Here is a 20,942-nt window from a genome sequence, read left to right as displayed (position 1 = left end):
GGGACAGGAGGCAGCTGCCAGACCATTTGCAGGGTATTACAGGCCCAGGAAAGGAGGTCCAGCTGCCATAATCTGATTTATATTACATAAAGATCTGGGGAAGGGATTGTCCAGGAACAAGAACAGAAGTAAGAGGACAGTGAGGGGGTTACTGCAGTGGTTCTGACAAGAGATAGTAGTGTTTGCAGGAGCTGCTGGTGGTGGAGATGGACAGGGTGGACACTTATTTCATGGCAGAATGAACCGATGAGTTTGATGTAGGGAAGGGAAAAAAGGAACTCCTACAGACACTCCTGGGTTTGGGGGAGTGAGGTACTCAGTCTCCTCTTTCTCAGAGCCATACACCCTGCTGTTGCCATGTTCCTGGCTTACACACAAAATGGTATTTGTCTTGCATGTGACTGGAAGGGCCGGTCCCAGGGGCTCCAGCCACAATGGCTCCAGTGGCCACACCGAGCACTAGCCCAGCAAGCTTGTAACCCACTCACAGCAGTATTCCCCATGGAAAGTTCTGCTGCGGGGGAGAATTTTCCAGCTGGAGCCAAGCGTGTGCTGCAAAGGGCCTACTGAGAGATGGAAAGTCACACTCTATGATATGCAGCAAGCACTCTCAAGGGCAAGGTATGCCCCGAGCATTAGAAATAGAAGATTTCTAGAATTCAAGGCTAGGAGAGATTTTAGAATCTATCTTGTTCAACCCTCTTCCCTCCCTCTTTACATGGAGGAGTAAGAGACGAGTCAAGGGTACTCATTCCTTTATGCCATTTATTGAGTATGAGTGCAGCTGACTTTGGGCTGGACACCGGTCTGTGTGTGGTCCAAGGATCCGGGAATGGAGGGTAAGCCTCTTGTACGGCAATTGGGTCATTGGGCTTGCAGTTTCTATTTCTCTCTCTCTTTATTTATTTTTTTTTAAAGTAATTCATCTTCATTGTGTTTTACAAAAGGATTAGTTCAAGATGGATTGAGGACCAAAATAACAATAACAACAATAATTTCTTGGCTGGAAGCATTTGCCTCCTAGAGTTACAGCTCATTCAGCCACATGACTGTCAGGGCTGCCTGCCTGCTCCAATTCCCTCCCACTTCCTCCCGTCAGAGGCCCCGAGATAGTCTTAGAGACCTCAGGAACCCCATTTTATTCTCCAGCCCTGATAGGAAGATGACTCTCCTTGTGGGCGTTAGCCTTTTGCTTCTCTGTGGGTACACTCACTCGTGTACATTCCCTTTGTCCTACCACCCCGTTTTCCTTTCTCTGACTTTAAACGCTTGGCCTGTTTCTCTCTGCGCCTGGTTTTCCAGTCATTCTCCACCTTTGACTTTCATCTCTGTGTCCTTCTCCTGCCTCTGCCCATTGAGTTCCCTCTGGGAGGGCCTGTGTGGGACCCAGTGCCTATGGGGTGCGGAACTTGACCGTTTTCTACTTTTATCTCTTCACAGACCGAGGCGTGCTGTGTGACCAAGTGACCCAGAGCCCCCCATACCAGACAGTGGCAAGCGGCAGTAAGGTGACACTGTTCTGCACTTATCACACAACATACTCAAACCCGGATTTATACTGGTACCGAATAAGGCCAGATCGTTCCTTTCAGTTTATCCTCTACAGGGATAACACTCGATCCAAAGATGCAGATTTTACTCAGGGTCGTTTTTGGGTGTGGCACAGTCAGTCCCAGAAAACCTTCCACTTGGTGATCTCGGTGGAGCCTGAAGACAGTGCCACATACTACTGCGCCATCTATCCCCACAGTGTCGCAGGTGCCCAGGAGGTCTGAACATAAACCCCCAGCACAGCCTGGTATAGCTCCCTGGGATCCTTCTTCCCGGCTATTTTGTGTTCCAGCCTGGCCTTTGGAGGTGCCCTGACATGTCTGCTGAATAATACAAGGGCAGCTCACATCTAGGAGAGCACCCTGGCTTCATATGAAGCAGAGCACCTCCCTACCTTCTGACTCAGTGGGCCGTTGCGGTGGGAGAGTGGGAGAGGTATGTCTGGGGAATTCTCATCTTCGTGTCCCCAGTGCCCAGGTCACTCACGCCTGATATGGGGGCCTGTCGCGTATGTACTCTGAGGACTGTGAAGATACCAGAATGGCCAAGGTACCATTCGGGAGTGTTTTTATTTTAGTCTCCATCATTTATCCATTATTGTGAATTGGTCTGTTTTCCTTTTAAGATTCAAAGTAGACACAAAGTTACTTACTTCAAAAATTTCCCCCCAGTTCACCTTTTCCCTGCTTCTTCTTGTACAGCCTCCTTATTTTTCTTGAATGCTCTTTGACACTGCCATTTCACTTACTTTATTTGGAGAACATTTTTCTTTCACGGAGGAGCATTGAGATACTCCGAAAAAGCTGTTGGTGATCCCTAGAACCCCAGCATCAAGTCCCTGGGTTTGGAGCTCATTGGTGTCTCCAAGGAAGATAATCATCTCCAGGAGAATCCAACTGTGTGATGTCAAAATAGATACACCCTGAGCCCTGGGAACTCGTCCCTCTTTCCTTTTTTTTTTTTTCCGTTGAATTCTTTGCCTTAAAACAACTATTCATTATGAGATGTAACCTTGAAGAGAGTAGAAGCCCAGGCTATGATTTTATACGGAAAACACTAGAGCGCAGAGAAGGGAGGGACCTTCATTCCCAAGGTCAGAGAGCCGGGTAATAATAGAGCTCACATGTGCTGCTGCGCTTTTAGGGCTCTCCCTGGCAGCTTTATCAGTAGGTGCTCTGGCAGCAGTTTATCTGGGCTTCAAAACAGGTGGGTGAAGAGCAGTCACTAGAGAGAGGAATGTACAGAACACGGGTGAGGGAGCCAAAGTCTTTGGGCAAATGTCTCAGCCTCCTGGGTCTCCGTGCTGCCCACGACTGAGTGTGTGTAGCAGTCTTCTGGAGGACTCCCTCAGGGCTGTTTTGGACTTAAATGAAGTGCTGTATGCAAAAGCTCCAGAGAACTATAATCCACAATATGAGCCCCCCCCCCCCCCCCCTGCTGAAAACGGCCACAATCCCCATCTGGCTCTTGCCATTAATTTTTTTCTGGAGGCTCCTTTTGGTAGGAGAAATTCAAGATCCTGTGATAAGCTAGGATTTTTTTTTTTTTTTTTTTGACCACCAAAGTAGATCAGAGGGTGGCTCATTTATATGCTATCGGACAATCCCGAAGTCCAGTCTAGCTGAAATCAAAGCACCACCTTGTCCTTGTTTTGGGGATGCTGTATGTTCTAGAAGGAACTTTGGGCTGGTGCTCTTGATAACATGGTTCTGCTCACAGCCACATCCTGCCTCACTGAATGACTTTGAAGAAGGTACATTACCTTTTTGGAAGGGGTATTTTTTCCATCTGAAAAATGAGGATGTGATCTTTTTGTTCTTTGTCACTTATAGAAACATGCTAATGTTACCTAAGGTAACAGATGTGAATGTTTTGGAAATAGGCATTCTTTACACACACAAGGTGCAGTTGTGTGGAATCTTCTAATGGTTCTTCCCTGGATGGACCTCCTTATCCATGTAGATTGTCCTAAACCCATTGACTCAGAGGGCTACTGCCTCCTTTCTTTGCTTTGGGCTGTGAAGACAACATGGGAGTCTGCAGATGGCAATATCAGGGGGAGTTGGTGAGGGTTGCTCTTTCACTTGTGACCCCATAAGCCCCTGCTTGACACCCTAGGTAGCACCCTAGGTGCCCAGGAAACCACAGTAGTGGGTTGCAAGGGCTCTGCTACCTGAGTGGGTGCACCTGGGAAAATGCTGTGGCCTTGCTGACGTGGGGGTAGCAGAGCTCATCGGCCACAGAGGGGTCATTGCTGCTGTTTTGCTGTAGCAGCAGCAGCAACAGCCGGAAACCCAGGGCAGGGTCCCCGAGGCAGGAGCCTGCAGGCTTGGGGCTCAGGAAGCTGCGGTGTGACCTACAAGTTCAGTTTGGCTTTTGTCTGCCTAACAGTGAGTTCACAGCACCCACTCTCCCCCTCCCGCAGTGGTCTGTTATGAGTAAAGCCAGAGGCAAGGCACACTCGATGCACTTTAATAAATGCAACAGAGACAACACTGAGAATGGCAGAATACCATCAACAACAAGGGGCAAGCAAGAGTCAGCATCCACTGAAATCAAATTCCCTGTGCATGTATTGGCAGGCAAAACCCAGTAAAGATACTCTTTTTACAGCCCAAATCCAGGAGTCTCATTCCTCTCCCTCCCTCCAAAAGTGCTTGCACAGTAAGTCGCTTGAAAGCAGGCCCACCTCTCATTCATCTTTACACCCTCAGCTCGGTGCCTGGAACTTAGAAGGAGTCAATTCATGTTTGTGAAGTCAATTGATAAAAGTAATTTTCTCTGTATTTTACCCTGATCTTTGCTAATAGCTTGGAGAGTATTTAGATGAGGCTTTAGAAACCCCATTGGCTGCATGAGAAGTCAAATTTAATTTTGTTTGTAAAGTACTAAGGAAAGCAGAAAGTGCTTTTGTGGATGAGAATGCCAGCTTGAGGCAAACCTAGTGCTGGGCTGAAAAAAGCCATTCCTCTTAGGTGAAGGGCATCTTCTCTCCAACCCCCAGGGTCTGTTTTCCTCTGGGAGTATGGAGCTGGGAATCTGTTGGCTCCCACTTTCTACTTTTGAAGGCAAAGAAAGTTAAGGGAACAAAACACTATTTTCAAAGTGTATCTGTTGTAGAAATAATAATAAAAAAAAATGAGTCCTATATTCCTTTATAAAGCAACAGATAGAGCAGTTAGGACCATAACGCCCTACTCCCTAGGACTTGTGTCTTTCCACAAAGCTGGAAAATGAGCTGGGTTTGTTGCTTTGATGGTTTGGGTAGCAGCCACTTAAGCAAGACTGGGATCGGTCACCTTGAATCACCGAGAAGCCAGAAGTCTAAGAGACAGCTCCTCTGTAGGCTTTTGTGAAGACATAATGTGGGAGTTTCATAAGGCAGCCTTCTGAAGCCAGTCAGCCTGCAAGTGAAGGACAAGGATCAGAGTGTCATAGATCACAGATAGTCAGTGCTGGGAGGAATTGTAGTACTCACATAGTCTGGGGATGGCCAGTACTTGCTGGGCCTGCATCATTACAGACATCACTAATCTATCATGGTATGGTTCTTTCTGCACCTGACCATAATTCAGCTACTCAGTATTAGCTTATCAATATTGGCATAAGCCATGCAACTCATTTGCTCTCCTTAGTCTTTCTTAACTCCTTTGTTTAATGGGTGAAAAACCTCAGGCTTAAAGCGGTGGACAACTAGGCTAGGGTAGCAGAGCGTTAGTGACAAGGACAGGGTGAAAACCCACGTCTTCTGTCTCCTAGTGTAGTGCTCTTTTTATATAGCCACACTGCTCTTGTCCTTGGGACTCCTGGAAACCAGTCACCCATTTGGAAATGATTGGACATGTCCTCAGGCTGGGTTGGATCAGTCCCACACTTAAAATCTAAAGTTGTCCCTAGATCAGGAGTTGGGACTGGGGAGAATTGGGGGTACTGGAAAAAGGGCAAACCTAGGCCCCGGTTTAAACTTCATGTCTAAGATTACATGAAGAAGGAATGCAAGTAGCAGGCAGATAATTAATGTCTCAACTGCAACTTTGTATGCATCTTGAATAGCTAGCAGTGTGCTGGTTACTACTAATGGGCATGTAGGTTCATCCCAAAGATGGGCTGGTCTATACACTGGGAGTCCTGTGATAAAGAGATGGGAGCTGGCATCTCCTTTGTCTAGGCAAGGCAGTTTCCGGAAATTCTTTGGGTGAAGCTTTACTGATGGCCTTGCAAATAACCATGACCCCTTGGCCAGATAAACAAAATAGCAAATAAAGAAAACTATTTCTCATTACATAGCTCCAAGGTTTTAGCTCCTGGGTTGGAGGTGGGGATTATCGGCCAGTATTACATCATACTACATAACACATTTTGAGTCTGGCTTGAAATAGGAGGACAACAGGAGATGGGGTGTTATGCTGAGTATCTGAGGTGGCCCACCTTTATTAAATCATACTATGTCTCAGGGCACCTGGGTGGCTCAGTCGGTTAAGCATCTGACTCTTGACCTCGGCTCAGGACACGATCTCATGGTTTGTGGGTTCAAGCCCTGCATCAGGCTCTGCACTGATATCTCAGAGCCTGCTTGGGATTCTGTCTCTCCTTCTCCCTGCCCCTCCCCCACCCATGCACATGTGTTCACGCTCTCTCTCTCTCTCTCTCAAGATAAATTAAAAAAAAAAATCCTATTGTGTCTCTGTGTTCTTCCCTTTCCAAGCCTTCTTGGCCCCTTACATTCCTAAACTCCTTTTCTCCATGTGCAGCATAGTTTGGCTTGAGGTAGGCATAAGAAGAAGCTAATTCTTACCTTAAAAGAAAAATAACTTGGCAGTCAAGAGAAAATTGATGGCAAGACTCTTGGCAAACACCATCCGGAGCCCCAGCACTGTGAGGGACAGCATGTTTACATTCCCGGCTGTGAACTGTGAACTGTGATGAACTGTGGCTGAAAAAGAGTAAAGATAGCGGCTTTAGCAAGAAACTAAATTCCCTTCCAGAAATTAGGCCCACAACACACAGACACCAGCCTACCCCGAATCACCATCATTCTGCCTGGGCTGCAAGCCTAGCTTGGTGGCAGATGGCCCTGAGAGACCCAAGGCTGCTGCTACTCCCAGCCAGGCAAGCTTTGGAAACCCATGCTTGTAGCCAGGCAAGCTTCGCCGAGAGGCTCAGAGGGAACCAGCTGGGCTCAGGTATGGTTTTTGTTTTCTTTTGAAATCTGCTGACTTTTGGCCCTGTCTGACAATTACAGAGTTTGCTTTAACACTCAGTTCTGAAGTTGACCCTTGATTTCAACTAACCTTTGGGCTCACTGATGCTCTTTGGAGTTAGCTTTATGTTTTCAGTTTCCGTTGGTTTTGGTTTTACAGTACCTGGAACAAACAGCAGTGGTCAGGGATTTACTGGCAACCAAGAGGCTCAAAGGGTTTGAGGTTTGAAAAGTGGAGGAGACTTTAAGTAAGTAAACTGAGGATCAGGGGTATGAGTTGCTTAAGGTCAAACAGCTATTCACACAGCCAACATTCTTCCCATTCTGGAATTTTTTCATTATACTATGAGGCCCACATTCAGGTATGTTTCTAATTTGTAGGATGAACGAGGGTTCTCAATCCCGTGATAGGCTGGGCTGCCCTTTGTTTTGGCATTCACATTGGATTAGACTGTGCACAAATTTTTTTTAAAGATTTTTTTAAAAGTTTTTAAAATTTATTTAGATAGAGTGCAAGAGAGCAGGGGAGAGGCAGAGAGAGAGAGAGAGAGAGAGAATTCCACACAGGATCAGCCCTGTAAAGGCAGAGCCCCTCATGGGGTTCGATCCCACAAAATGTGAAGTCATGACCCGAGCTGAAGTCAAGAGTCAGACGCTTAACCCACTGAGCCACCCAGGTGCCCCATAGTCTGTGCATGAATTTTTAACCCAGAGTCTAGTAGTAGGACAGTCATTAGTATCAAGGAGACAGTGGCTGGTGAAGAGGAGATAGGAGATGAAATAAGATGGACTTTATCTTAGATTCCAGCTCAGGGATGCAGAGTTAAGTTCAAAGTCAATGACGGGCCATAGTTGGGCTCAGTCTTATTTCTAGCATGATGCCACGTTGAGAATGATCTGTCAAGAGTTTACATCTTCAGCTTCCCTTTCCCTCAATTTTTCTTCCCTACAATTCCAGCCCCTTGAAACTAGATGAGACCTACCTGAAGAATTTGTCCTTGGTTCAAAGTTAGTGGAGCTCACAACTTTACTGTTGTGTGCAACCGAACAGGTCACCGAATTTGGATCTTCATACCGACCAAGCTTGACAGCACTGTACTTCCCACTGGGGGAGACGACAATAGCAGGGTCAAATTCTTCTAGTTTCTTGGTTGATTCGAGTTTTATGTCTATATCCTTAGGATAGAAATCCTTCACCAGACAAGCAACCGTCGTCCCATTTCGCATGATGAAAACGGATGGTGTGGCAGGAGGCTGGCTTTCTGCAAATATAATCAATTTATCTTGAAAGATGATTATCCACAAGTGTGGGAGTTAAACGGTGGGGTTTACTTCAATGCCTTTGGGGCCAAATACTGCAATACAGACTTTCCTGCATCCTTTAGTGACCTGGGCTTGTTAACACCCAATGAAAGAGGTGGCTAAGGGAAGCGGAAATGAAAGGCAGTCAGTCTGACTTCTAGTTAGGAGCTGCTAAGAGACATGGCTGGAAGTGGAGATGGAAAATAACAACTACAAACAAGTTTCTGGATCATCTGAGATTCAATTATCTATATTTTGTTAATCAGTCCTCTGGATGATTGCAGTCAGGTTGAATATCTGTCTGCATCGTTGGTTTATTTTAAACGCATAAGCCCTTAGAATGAGAACAGGGTTGGTGCTCAGTTAAAGAATCAGGGTCTGAGAAGGACTACATGACTGGTTCAAATACCCTGAGGATGGCAGTATTGGAGTCACTTTAGGGTGTCTTTCTCATTTTTCGGACTGGAAGGGATAACCACTGAAGTTAAGTGGTACATCTCTCTGCCTTTAGGTAAATACTTATTTTGTTGTAAGGGACTATCCTATAGTTTCTGAGTCTTTTATCAGAGATAACAACTATTATTCCCAGGAAGTCCTTATAGATATTAATTTTTTAAACATTTATTCATTTTTGAGAGAGAGACAGAGTGTGAGTGGGGGGGAGGGGCAGAGAGAGAGAGGGAGACACAGAATCCGAAGCAGGATCCAGGCTCTGAGCTGTCAGCACAGAGCCCGATGTGGGACTCAAACTCATGAACCATGAGATTCCGACCTGGGCCAAAGTCAAATGCTCAACCAACTGAGCCACCCAGGCGCCCCTAGATATAAAACCAGTTTAAACCCAGTTCTTATTTTATTCTAAGTGAAGCTATGGAGTGTTGGTGCTAATCATTGGATCTCCTCCTGGCCTCCTCTGCATTCATGCCTCACCTTGATCTACCATCTATCTGCTACTCTGTATATGTATCTTTTTCTTTCCTTGAAACTGAAAGTTTTAAAGCTTTGAGGGAGGCAGTATTGATTCTTTCCCATCATGCCTTATTAAGGTTTGTGAATTATGATAAATTTTGTCCATGAAGACTTGGATCCTTAGGCTATCTTCAAATAACTGTTAAAAAAGGAGGGTGCTGTGAAGATGCCTGAAATCAGGAGAGACAACCAATCTGTGGATGGTGACCTAGATATATTTCCAAACAGAAGCTTAACTGTCAATTTTCTGTAGTAATTACTTGTGTGAATGTAGCTCTTCTATTTGAAACTAGGTGATATCAAGTTAAAAATGTTGAATTCCAGCGTACTTTTATTTACTATGATCTATAATCAAGATATAAGGTAATGCTAAATGAAAAGTCTTGGTAATGGGTGAGTAAATGCAATCATTTTTCTAATACTCTGTCCTAATTTGGATTTGGGCGTTAGCTGTTGAAGCTCATGGTAGTGGAGCTATAAACAAATAAATTGGTTATATCTGCTTGAGAGGGTGCGTTTGCTAGTCTAGAAGTTCTTTCTGATCATCATTTTGTAAATGGACAATGGCCAATCAGGGCTTTCCTAGGGAATCAGCTGTTCAGAGACCACCGCCACCCCCCCCCCCACCTTAACTAGCCTCCAAATATTTTTTTGAAAAAATTTGTTACCACTTTTTTCTCTGCCTGGAAGCTCAGCTGGAAGACTGGATTCTGTTTCAGTCACTAAGGGCAGGAAACTCATTCCTAAGAATCTGGTTCCATATATTTTGGCTTCAGTTCTAGACAAGATGGGGATTGGGGATTTTTTCAGGGGGCTCTCCTGGAACCTAATTTCAACCCATGTGAGGAAACCTTCATCGTTTTGCTTTGCGGCATAGCTGAAGCCACTGATAACAGACACTGATAACTCGGCAGCAACGGCTTGAAAAACCACATGTTCATTCACCTGTCTTCAGAATTGCAACATTTCTCATTCACTATACTGACTTTGGTGACATGTACTCTGGTTGATTTTCAAGGGAGTTATGAGATACAGAGAAAGGAAACCAGTAATTAAAAAACAAAACAAACAAAACAACAAAACAAAACAATCCTATTTCCTTGGTTACTTCAGAGTATGACCCAATCCTAGACTGATTTACTTGGATAATTAAGGCTTGCTTGGGATTTTAAAATCTAAATTCAAAGGCAGTTGTCAATGATCACTTGGGGCTAGAGAGATTTGGTTTGAATAATTTGAACAATGGAACATAGCTGACAAGACAAATGTCTGAAGAAGGTCATACACTTATGATATTGAGCTCTTAATCTGTTACTATTTCAGATAAAGCATAATGCATTCATTTGGTAAAACATTTTTCTCAGACCCTTTTCTCAGTGAATACCTATCTACTGAAAACAATTGTTTGAAAATGAAGTGTTTTATCTAATCCATTCTTTGGTATCATGATAACCAAATAAAAGGTTATCTGGCTGAATTGAACCTTTTTTTAAAAAAAACAGAATGCATTTTATATGGTTGCCATATGTAAACTAGTCGATTTTGTTTTCAGTTTAAACCAAAATCCGAGTTAGATAAAATTTGCCCTACTGTAGTCCCAAATTTAAAGATCTAATTGTTCATTTTTTTGAGAATTGCTGGTCTTTCTTCTTGGCCCACAAGTGTAATTACATTTCACTATGGGCTTCAAAGTGCTATTTGTTTGGACAATTGTTATTTTATTTCAGACTTTCTCTTTCTATGAGTAACAGTCCAATGCTAAGGTTATGTGCTGGTAAACAATACCAGAAGAAGTATATACCTTTCCTGAACAGCTTTTCTTAACTTGTATACATAGAAATCGTCTATGTTTTAGATTCCCACTGAGTCCTATCAGTTCCCTAAGGATTGTACCATCTGTAACAAATGTCACTCACAAATTCAAGGCTCTCTGACATCATGGGATTTAACTTTAACATTGAAATACACATTTGCTCTACCTGATTACTCTGACCTGGTTAACTGTCTCTGTCTTAAATCTTCCAAGCTACAGGGCATTTGCTTATGGTTGCAATGAGGCATGTGCACTAGTCAGGTTAGCCAAAGAGATGGGTAAGAATGGAAACAACCTTCTGGAGATTTGGGGCCAGAGTGTCCCTGCACATCCCCTCCCCCACCATGTGCCCCAGCAATTAGTATGATTTCTCTAGTTTTCCTGGCGTTTTCTGGGCTGCTCTGAAGATTTCAGAAATAAGTGGGGGATGCAGTTTGAATGTATGTTTTCTTAAAAAACAAAACTAGTTACAGAGCTGCTTCAGGGACTCAGCCCAGTGTCTTTATCTGGCCACCCCCCACATCTGGGCTACTCCATCTCCTAGTTATACTTTCCCAAGTAATGCAAACTGGATGGCAGCCCCAGTGCCAGGACTCAATTTATCCCTAGAAATATAGTGGAAAAAATCAACTCACGTGGTTCCACGAGGAGTTTGGTGCCGGCTCCAAAAAACATCTGTCGGGTATCCCAGGAGCACATCGCAGCACTGCCTCACAAGTAACCAGCCTGGGGCTGGCCCTGGGGCCTGGCCTAGAACATCTGTGCCCTGCCTCCCCAGCCTGGGTCCCAGCCTAGAGACCCCACAGCTCAGAGAACTACAAAGCTGCCCTCGATGAGATCAAGGGGCTGAGTGCACAGAGGCTCAGTTCCCTTTGAAGCTAATAATAGTGTATCTGCTGGATAAGGATGTGTGCATGAAATCCCAGCCAGGAAGCACGGAGACAGGGGACAGAGCTGACATAGAGGAAGAGAAGAAGGCGACAGGTGACTGGTAGCTGCCTTCAAGATGGACAATTTAACTCCCAGTTTATTGGAGGACTTTCCAAGAAGAACACGATCGCTTGGGAATAGGGATGGGGCACGGAAGAGTGACATTTCTTAGAGTGAATGTTTGGCTGAAGAGGGTTTAGACACAGGTCTGGTTCTCACATTCTGGTTCCCTTCTCTTGGGTCACAGATACTGCTTTTTGATTAGAAACCTAATTTCTTCCCCATCACTCAGACTGAGCTTCACAATAATAAGGAATCTGTCTCCTAATTCCCCGAGCCCAAGGAAAGGCTTTCTAAGGATCTGAGGCTTGAACAAGAAGTTGGTAGTGGATGGAGAGCCCAGGGTGCTGTGTGTCCATGGATGTGGGTCAGAGAAGCCGCTGCTTGCTTTGGACCGCTTGTTTTTGTTTTATAATTCCTCCCGTGTCTGGATCCAGATACAAGCTTCAGGAGGATATAATAATCATGTGAAATAGAATTTGAAGGCCTTATGGATTACTCGGTCTCATCACCAGAAATCTAGAGTCTAGGGCTAGAGCCAAAGGAAACGATGGTTGTATAGGGCCATTATTTGCTGTCAAAACTTTAAGGATTGAGTGCTTGACTTGAAATTCTCACTTTCCCTAACTGAGCTTCACATAATCATTTTACACTCCATCACTGCAGGAAGAGAAAACTGAAGAAGTAAATAGAGTATCACCAGAGAGCACAGGTCAGAGTCCTGGCAGAGGGGCTAAGCATCAGTTTCATCTCTTTCCTTTTTCCCTAAGATTCCCAAAGGCACAGCCTCAGAGATTTGATAGTAACACTGCAGATAATTCTGAATTTCAAGTGGAAATGATTTAAAGGGAAAATGAAATACAATACTTTTCGCTCAGATGCAATTTGCCCAACATCGATCAGACTGCAATCAGCTACAACATGATTGTTTCCCTCCTTCTTTCTAGTCTCTCTCTTCTCAAAGATAAGATAACACGCCAAATCCCACTATTGGCCTGGAAGCAACAGGCAACCAAGAACCCCTGTAAGTTTATGTTTCCTTCTGAGAGGCAGACGCCATGTTGACAGTACCAGCTGCTTTCAGGATGTCAACCTTGCCACATTCACGTACATTTCCCCACTTCTTTATTTCCTCTGAAACAAAATTTAACCACGTAAGGGGGCAATGCCTGCCCCATTGGACTTGGCATTTTGGAAAGCTTCTGAAAGACTACTGTTCTCTGGACCAGTCCCAGTGACTGACTGTTGGCAGCTACCCAAACTACCTGAATATCACCCATGGATTTCTGAGCACTGGCATGCCTTACCAGGGGACAGTATCTCTAGGAGAGCACCATGACTTCCCTGTTGTCCTGACGTTGGTGTCTGTGATTCTACATTGGATGTAGGCTCCTGAACCCTGTGCAGAGTCTTCAGATCTAGGGCTAAACAAAGGGATGCAATTTCTGCTCTTGGAAGACCCCGACAAGGATGGGGCCTGGGGGATCATTTAGTCTGAGCCAGGCATACTGATTTAATGCAAGTTCTCAGCAAAAAGACACAAAGGCAAGATTGGCTTTTGTCATCTGAGGGAGAGAAGACTGTCTTGATCTAACTCTCTCTGCAATAATATTTTTCTTCTTTTTAACCCTTCCTCTTCCTACATTTTGGCTATGAGTCTTTTTCCTCATAAACAGTGGAGCGACTCTCACCTAGAGCTTGCCTTTTCCCTGACTAAGGAGGGGACCAAAAGCCTGACTAAGGGCTTTCTTCAGGCCTTTGTAGAAGGCTTATTGCTACAAATCTTTAGAACAGAGTTTCCATGCATACACAGACAATTTTCTTAAGAGAAACCTAATGAATTCATCCTCAAATTTTACCTTGACTCTTTGCAACAACAAAACAATGCATTTCCAATTTAGAACCTCCTGACCTCCCCCAAAGCTCCAATCCATTCAGGACTCTGCTACAACAAGCCCAAGGGACTATACGCGCTGAAGTAAATTAAAATGCATGACTTACTTGGTTCCACGACGAGTCGAGTCCCTGCTCCAAAGATAAGTGGTGCATCATGACACCACCTCAGGCACCATTACAAAAACCCCACCGCCTATTTGCCCTCCGTTTAGTCCGTCTGTTTGGAAGGGGGGTGGGTGGAGCAGAACGAGAATAGCTGGAGGCATAAAACTCTGCAACGGTTTCTGAGATCTAAGCACTGTATCTTGGCAGCTTGTTTATATGTGTTGTCCTCTGAGTGTTGGCATTTAAGGAAGTCCCTAGGTTTTCTACTATTATTTCCTCAACCTGCCATCACTTACCTGCCGATCTTGCTTCAGGATCAAATTTCACAGGGAGAAAGGAATCATTTTGGGTTGGCTGAGAATTGACAAATGGCTATTGTTAGCAGAAACATAACTATAAGTCTCTAGTCAATCATAAAGGACTATGACTCAGTTAGAGGTGGAAGAATGTGATGGTTGGTGCAAGAGCCATCGATGCAAAAGAAGTGGAGCCTACCCGAAGGGTCATAATAATCATACATGACCACCATTTGTATAAGAACTTGGCTATTTACAAATGTCTTGCGTTTATACTACCTCAGCAAACATTATAGTAACAAACTCCATGAGGTGATATCATTATTAGATCCTTCTTACAGATGAAGTCACTGAAGCTAATAATGGTTAAGATAGTGAGTGTCAGGACTGGGCCTTACTCCCAGGTTCTTCAGACTCCAGTTTCCATGCATTGAACCAGAGTAACGAGTGATAGGACTGGAAGGGGCCACAGCAGTCACTTGTCAAAACCTCTGTGGTGACACAAATGTTAACTAATGGATGCATAGGAACAGTTTTGATCTTTTCTAGTACCCTTTTTAACAATCAAATCACAGAATTCCTACTGGGTCATAAGACACTCAACACCATTGGACTTCCTTGCTTTTCCTACTAAATCATCCCTAAGAATTGGTCTAGAGGATAATTAGAATCCTAGTGTGCTAAAGCTGGAAGACCCCTTCGAAATCACTTTGCTTAGCTAGAGGGAAACTAAAGTTCGGTGAAGGAAAGTCACAGAGCTTGTCAGTCAAAGAGAAGGATTAAAACTTGGTCTGAATTCTTGGTCTGACTTGCTCATCATCACACCTCTCATTTACTAGGTATATTTGGCGCAGTTCTGGTTATGACCTGGTTATGATCTGTAAATGGTGAGTGCACAGGTGGCAAGCTGGTTCTCTAAAGTTAGTCAGGTAGAGGGAAGACAACGAATACTCTCCAGGAAGGATAGTGGATCAAGAGGACCACTGCAGCACATACCTCATTCTGGAATTTGTCAGAAACTCAGTCCCCATTCCTCAAACCATCCCTTGCTAAATTACATGCTGGCTAGATTTTTTTCAAGGGTTTCCAAAGCTGGTGACTTGGGAAAATACTTAAACATATTTGCTAAACATAGTGGTCACAAGAAGGAGAAAGAAGTCACTTACGTGGTTCTACCTCCAGATAGGTTCCTTTGCCAAAGAACATTGGATACTGCACAGCTGATAGACCTAATCTAAAAAGAGCTTTGCTTTCTCTGTATGGTGACCCTGGCACCAGTTGCCAAGTCATGTGATATCTACTGGACCGTATTTTCTGTCTCATCTAGAGTAACTTCTTTGCGCCTCTGTCTTGGCGGCTATCCTTCAGGACAAAGCAGGAGGTGATTCCTGAGTGAAATAGAAATCTGAGCCTTTGCCATGTTACAATCTGAATTTGTGTTCTGAATGAGAGAGAATGAGTTTGTGCTCTGAATGAGAGAGATTGGAAAGGAGTTTCTTAGTTTGATCAGGAGAGAAGAAAGGTGGTACGTTGGTCATAGGCTGGCGGTTCTCAACCTCTGGGCTACACTTAGGTGGGGCAAAGATCTAGTGAGTCATGCACCCCACTCATTCCTCACTTTAGGGGACTTCCATTTCGTATCCGGTAAGAGCTTTGCATCATTGTCAAGCATTGTGCAACACACTTCTTAGTATAAAATAGAATTAGAATCTTTAGTACATTAAAAAAATTTTTAAAAATGTTTATTTATTTTTGAGAGACAGAGAGAGACAGAGACAGAGGGTGAGTGAGGAAGGGGCAGAGATAGAGGGAGACAGAGAATCCCAAGCAGGCTCCAGGCTCCAAGCTGTCAGCACAGAGCCCGATGACGGGCTCGAACTCACAGAACTGTGAGATCATGACCTGAGCCGAAGTCGGACGCTTAACCGACTGAGCCGCCCAGGCACCCCTAGTACATTTTAAGAACATGTTCATAAATATAAAACTTTAGCAAGCTTTAATGATACACTCACACTTAAAAATGACTGTGAAATTAGCCTCTGTCATATGTAAAAATGAGAGTCTATAAGATTGTCTGTGTCACTTATACAACCAGGGCGAAAATACATTTTCAGATCTGCTTACAGCCCGTAACGCGTTGCAGATCACTCTTCGAGAATCACTCAAATGGAAAGTGAGTCTCAGTGGTGGTGAGACAGAAAGATGTCAGAAACCCTGAAATCTGGTTCGACTCTGTTCCTCACTAAGTGTGTAATCTTAGCCAATTTCATGGAGCTACGTTTGTCTCCTTTATAAAGTGAGGGTGATATCTTCTGTATTGGGGGTTCTAAAGATGAAATGAAAGGGTGTGTATAAGACACTCTGTAAACTAGAAAGCCTTGGCGGAATGACTGGACTGTTCATTAGGGCTACACTCAGAGAAAACACATTTGACTTGAAGTAAGGGGTGTAATTTCCCTGAGCACAGAGCTTCCCAGGGCCAGGATGGTAGGAAAAGGTCACTAAGAGGGAACAGAGTCCTATTTCTTTGTTGCAGATGAGAATGCCCACTTCTTAGGGCTGTGGGTGAGGCCTGAAATCCAAATTTCTGTCTCCCTTGGTCTCTTCTCACAGCCAGGTATGACCTCCACTCCGTTCTCCAGCCTCCCCTTCTCTGGTCTCCAAACCGAAGCCCTGACTCCTCCCGAGGCCTATTACCAACCTGACCTCATTTTCAAATTCTCTCCCCATCACTCACTTTCTTCCAGCCACACAGGCTTCCTTACTATCCTTCACATGCTCCAGGCAGCGCTGCGTTCCCCCTGAGTGCTCTTCCTCTGGATGGATATCTGCGGGTGGCTCACTCTGTCCCACCCTCAGGTCTCTGGTCAAATGTCACCTTTCCAGTGCGGCCTTCCGTGACTCTGTTAGAAACTGCACACTGCTCCCTCCACTAGTCTTCTGCTTTCCCTTTCCTGCTTTATTTTCCCTCACAGGGTTTATTGCCGCCTAAAGTACTATATATTTTATTTATTTAGCTAGTTTACCATCTGTCTTTTGCCATTAGAGCGAAGGCACCAATAAGGCATGGGTTTTTGTCTGCTTTGTTCATGCCGATTCCCTCAGCAGCTAGAGGAGGGCCCAGCCCATGGGGACAGGGACTCGTCACAGGTTGCAGAGCGGGGACCTGGGCTTGGCTCTGCGGGTTCCCAGTTTGCTTTTATTTCTAATTCCCTTTGCCTGACACCACAACTGACTGTCCATTCATTCATTCATTCATTCAACAGTTATTTAGGCCTTCAGTGTATTTGTGGAAGCAGTGAGGAACAACTCAGCACCCTTGCCCTCAGGGAGCAAGGAAGACACATAGTGAGTTATACGAAGTTTCAGGTGGAGGTGAGAGTATAGAAATTGAACGGGGTAAGGGGGCCGCAGAATGACAGAGGATGGTTGGGAAGGCGTCAGTAGAAGTGACATTGAGTAAAGACCTGGAGGAGGAGAGGGAGAGAGCTATGTGAATCCCTGGGAGAATGTGGTTGTGGGCACAAGGAACTGCAGGCCATGGGCTCTGTTCTGAAACTGATGGTTGCCAGAGGGAGTGGGTGGGGGAGGAGCAGCGTCGGGGGAAGGGGAGCAGGAGACACAGGCTTCCAGTTACAGAATGAATGAAGAGGCCATGAGAGTAAAAGGCACAGCATAGGGAATATAGTCAATGGTATTGTAGTAGTGATGTACAGGGGCAGATGGTAGCTACCCTTGTGGCGAGCACAGCATAATGAATATACTTGGGGAATCACTATGTTGTACGGCTGAAACTAATGCAACATTATGTGTCAACTATACTTCGATTAATAAAAAGAAGGAAGAAAAAGAAGGCTCTGTTCTGGGAGATGCTTATCGGGAATGAGAGGGGAATGCCAGAGACAGGACCAGGAAAGTTATCTCTTGGAATTTTAGAAACACACTGATGAGCCCAGGATTTTCTGGACTCTTTTTCTTGGGGTCAAGATAATCTGTTCATTGCCTGGATCTTTCTGAGTGTAGAGACCTTCGAGTCCAGGGGTGTAGTGTGAAGAATGGGCCTTGCCTGGAGAATACCTCCTTGGGTAGCTGGTTTGGGTATGGGCGCAGGAGCACGTCCTTGGTGAAGGCGGGATGGTGGTGGGGGATGGTGGTTGGAAGGGAAACAGCCTAACTGTGGCTTCAGACCCTTCAGGCAGCTTAGAAAGGAGCCCAGTAGAGGTGGAGGAGGAGGCTGGGCCAGGCAGGAAAAGCCTCTCATGTGCCTCTATCAAACTGCAGTCCCAACAGAAAAGAAAAGTTCTCAAGTGCACAGATGGTGGAATCAGACAGATGATACAAATTTTGACTCTGTGATCTTGGAGAACCCACCTCCCATCTGCAAACAGGTGAGGAATAGTACCTACCTCCACATGACCATTGTGAGAAGTGCATAAAATGGCATTCATTAATAAAGTGCCTCGTCCAGTGGCCTGATACATAATAGACACTCAGAAAGTGGTAGTTAATATAGTGATGGCACATAATAATACATATTATTCTAAGTGTATCTCATGACCCACTTTCCTGAAGATGCTCCTGATGACTATGGCTCTTTTCTAAGCTCCTATCATTGTCATGGTCAGTAGCACATGCTTACATTGTGGTTTTTTATTCCATGCTGTTTTGTCCTGTTTTCTGGTTCTGCTTTATGAAGTTAAGCGGCATGCCCAGGTTTTCTCTATCCAAAGGGCTGAAAGGTTGATGGATTTGGGTCTGTGGGTTTGATGGATTTGTGTCTGTGGGTTTGTGTAGACCTTTTGTTACTTTTGTGCCACCCAGGAGCCCTGCAGATAAGAACACAAAAGGAGCTTCCAAGGAAAAGGAAGCTTCAAAAGGAAGTAGGCTTCTGAGAAGATAAAGTCTCTGGGTTTGCAGTGAGGCCTCCTCAATCCAATATTACTTGGCTAAAAAAGAAGGCATCATTCAAAGATATTCTGGATCCTTCTCTCTCTGGATGCCCCTTATCTTTTCATTTCAAAGGATGAAGGAATGTACCAGCTCAGTATTTCCCAGACTTCAATTAATCACATTTCTGTTTTGTCACATCCGTCATATAATTTGCTTAATAATTTTTTAAAATTTACTCTTTAAAAAATTTTTTAATGTTTATATTCTTGAGAGAGAAAGCGACAGAGTGTGAGTGGGGGAGGGGCAGAGAGAGAGGGGGAGACACAGATTCTGCAGGAGGCTCCAGGCTCTGAGCTGTCAGCACAGAGCCTGACGTGAGGCTTGAACTCACGAACCGTGAGATCATGACCTGAGTCAAAGTTGGATGCTTAACTGACTAAGCCACCCAGGCACCTCTTAAATTTACTTACCTTTTAACTTAAAATATAATTAAAAGGAACCTTTAAGTCATAGAGGTTTGACAACCTAGTTGTACTATTCTGATATCCATTAAAAGATAGCACAATGAAAATGAAAAAGTCTGTGTACCATATAAAACCTCAGGCTGTGCATTCCACACTTAGGAAAACACTGGATCATAACTCAGCAAACAGAAGGACTTAATTTATTAGGAAGAGCATGGTGAACAAAGGGTGGTTAGGGAAATCAGTCACTCACTCCACTGGGAATGTGGATAAACTATTATCTTAGTGAGAAATTTTAAAGCCAATGAGGTCTAAAGGCAAGGACTTGAACTAGTTGAATTTTCAAAATGTTGCTATGATTTTTCTCTCTCTTTTTTTAAAATCTGAATTTCTCTGCCCTGGCAGTGCTAGCACAGCTTGGGATCTCTCTCTCTTTCTGGATGCAAAGCCATACCCTGTTTCTCCCCATAGTAGGTGAGGCCTGGGAATGGCCAGCCTGCGTTCCTTCTTCCTTCCGCAGCCCCGAATTCTACAGTTCCCTCACATCATACATGTAGGCATTCTCTGAGAGGAGACCACCCCATCAAATTCTCCCACCCCACCTCTCTGGAGCTTTCTTTTACTTTGGAAAACACAAGCTGAATGTCAAAGCATCAGGCTAGAGTGTGCTGTTAATTTTCTAGTAGCTAGCTCAGCAAATTTGGGACCACTGACCCCACTGTTAGACTTCCCTAGGACCTTTGAAATGGGGTTTTGTATTTTCTTTCTTTCTTTCTTTCTTTCTTTCTTTCTTTCTTTCTTTCTTTCTTTTTTACATTAGGTGGCTAAATATTAATATCCACTATTTAACTGGAAGCTTCTGACAAATGGAGACTTTTTAAAAATTTTTTTTAGCAAGACATGGTTGAATTCAAATGTCATTTAAATGACACAAAAAGATGCCTTCTGTGTTGAGTACAATCTTTTGACAACTTCACCGTCGATTCTTTTATAGCAGTTAATTAACGAGTGGCACCATACCCTCTTTGTGAGGAAGATGAACACCATGAGTTGTTAGGGAATTTCTCCTGCCTGTGTCCTATAGACTTTAAAGCATTTCTTAGTTGGAGGCATTACACATTCACTTTGCTTGGGATTTGGTCTCGCTGGGAATCAGAATGTTCCCGCTTCCTCACTAGTAACCTAGCTTCCATTTGTAGCTCAAACAATTAGAAGCCGATGTCTGGAACTGGGTTTTTGTTTGTTTTTTTCTGAAGAGAAATGTAGCAACCCCAGTGACCACCCTCTGGCTTCACCCTCCAGGGCCAGTGAGCTGTCTTGAGAGCATGTGTTTGGCCTAAGGAAGGTCAGAAGTATTCATATTTACATTTAAAGAACTTTGATAGAATCACTTAGGCTCAGATCAACCTTTTTCCTGATGGGTTCTCTCCTTGGGGAGTTAAGCCAATGACTCTGTGGTCTCTACA

General features: G+C 44.4%; 1 protein-coding gene and 2 gene segments (V, D, J or C); 1 reads left to right on the top strand and 2 right to left on the bottom strand.

Annotated features, from left to right (window-relative positions):
* LOC102961379 (M1-specific T cell receptor alpha chain-like) overlaps positions 1–20,942 on the bottom strand; it is a 476,819-nt gene that overhangs the window by 82,329 nt on the left and 373,548 nt on the right. The window lies entirely within an intron of this gene.
* Positions 757–2,924, top strand: LOC107181171. The segment is given in 2 exon segments: positions 757–1,199; positions 1,441–2,924. Coding segments are annotated over 2 exon segments (489 nt in total).
* Positions 4,536–13,777, bottom strand: LOC102960800. The segment is given in 5 exon segments: positions 4,536–4,955; positions 6,347–6,484; positions 6,843–6,914; positions 7,735–8,013; positions 11,471–13,777. Coding segments are annotated over 4 exon segments (552 nt in total).

This window comes from Panthera tigris, chromosome B3, assembly GCF_018350195.1.
Source record: "Panthera tigris isolate Pti1 chromosome B3, P.tigris_Pti1_mat1.1, whole genome shotgun sequence".
NCBI lineage: Eukaryota > Metazoa > Chordata > Mammalia > Carnivora > Felidae > Panthera > Panthera tigris.
Note: the sequence above shows the minus strand (reverse complement) of the source record. Positions and strands in the feature narration are given on the sequence as shown.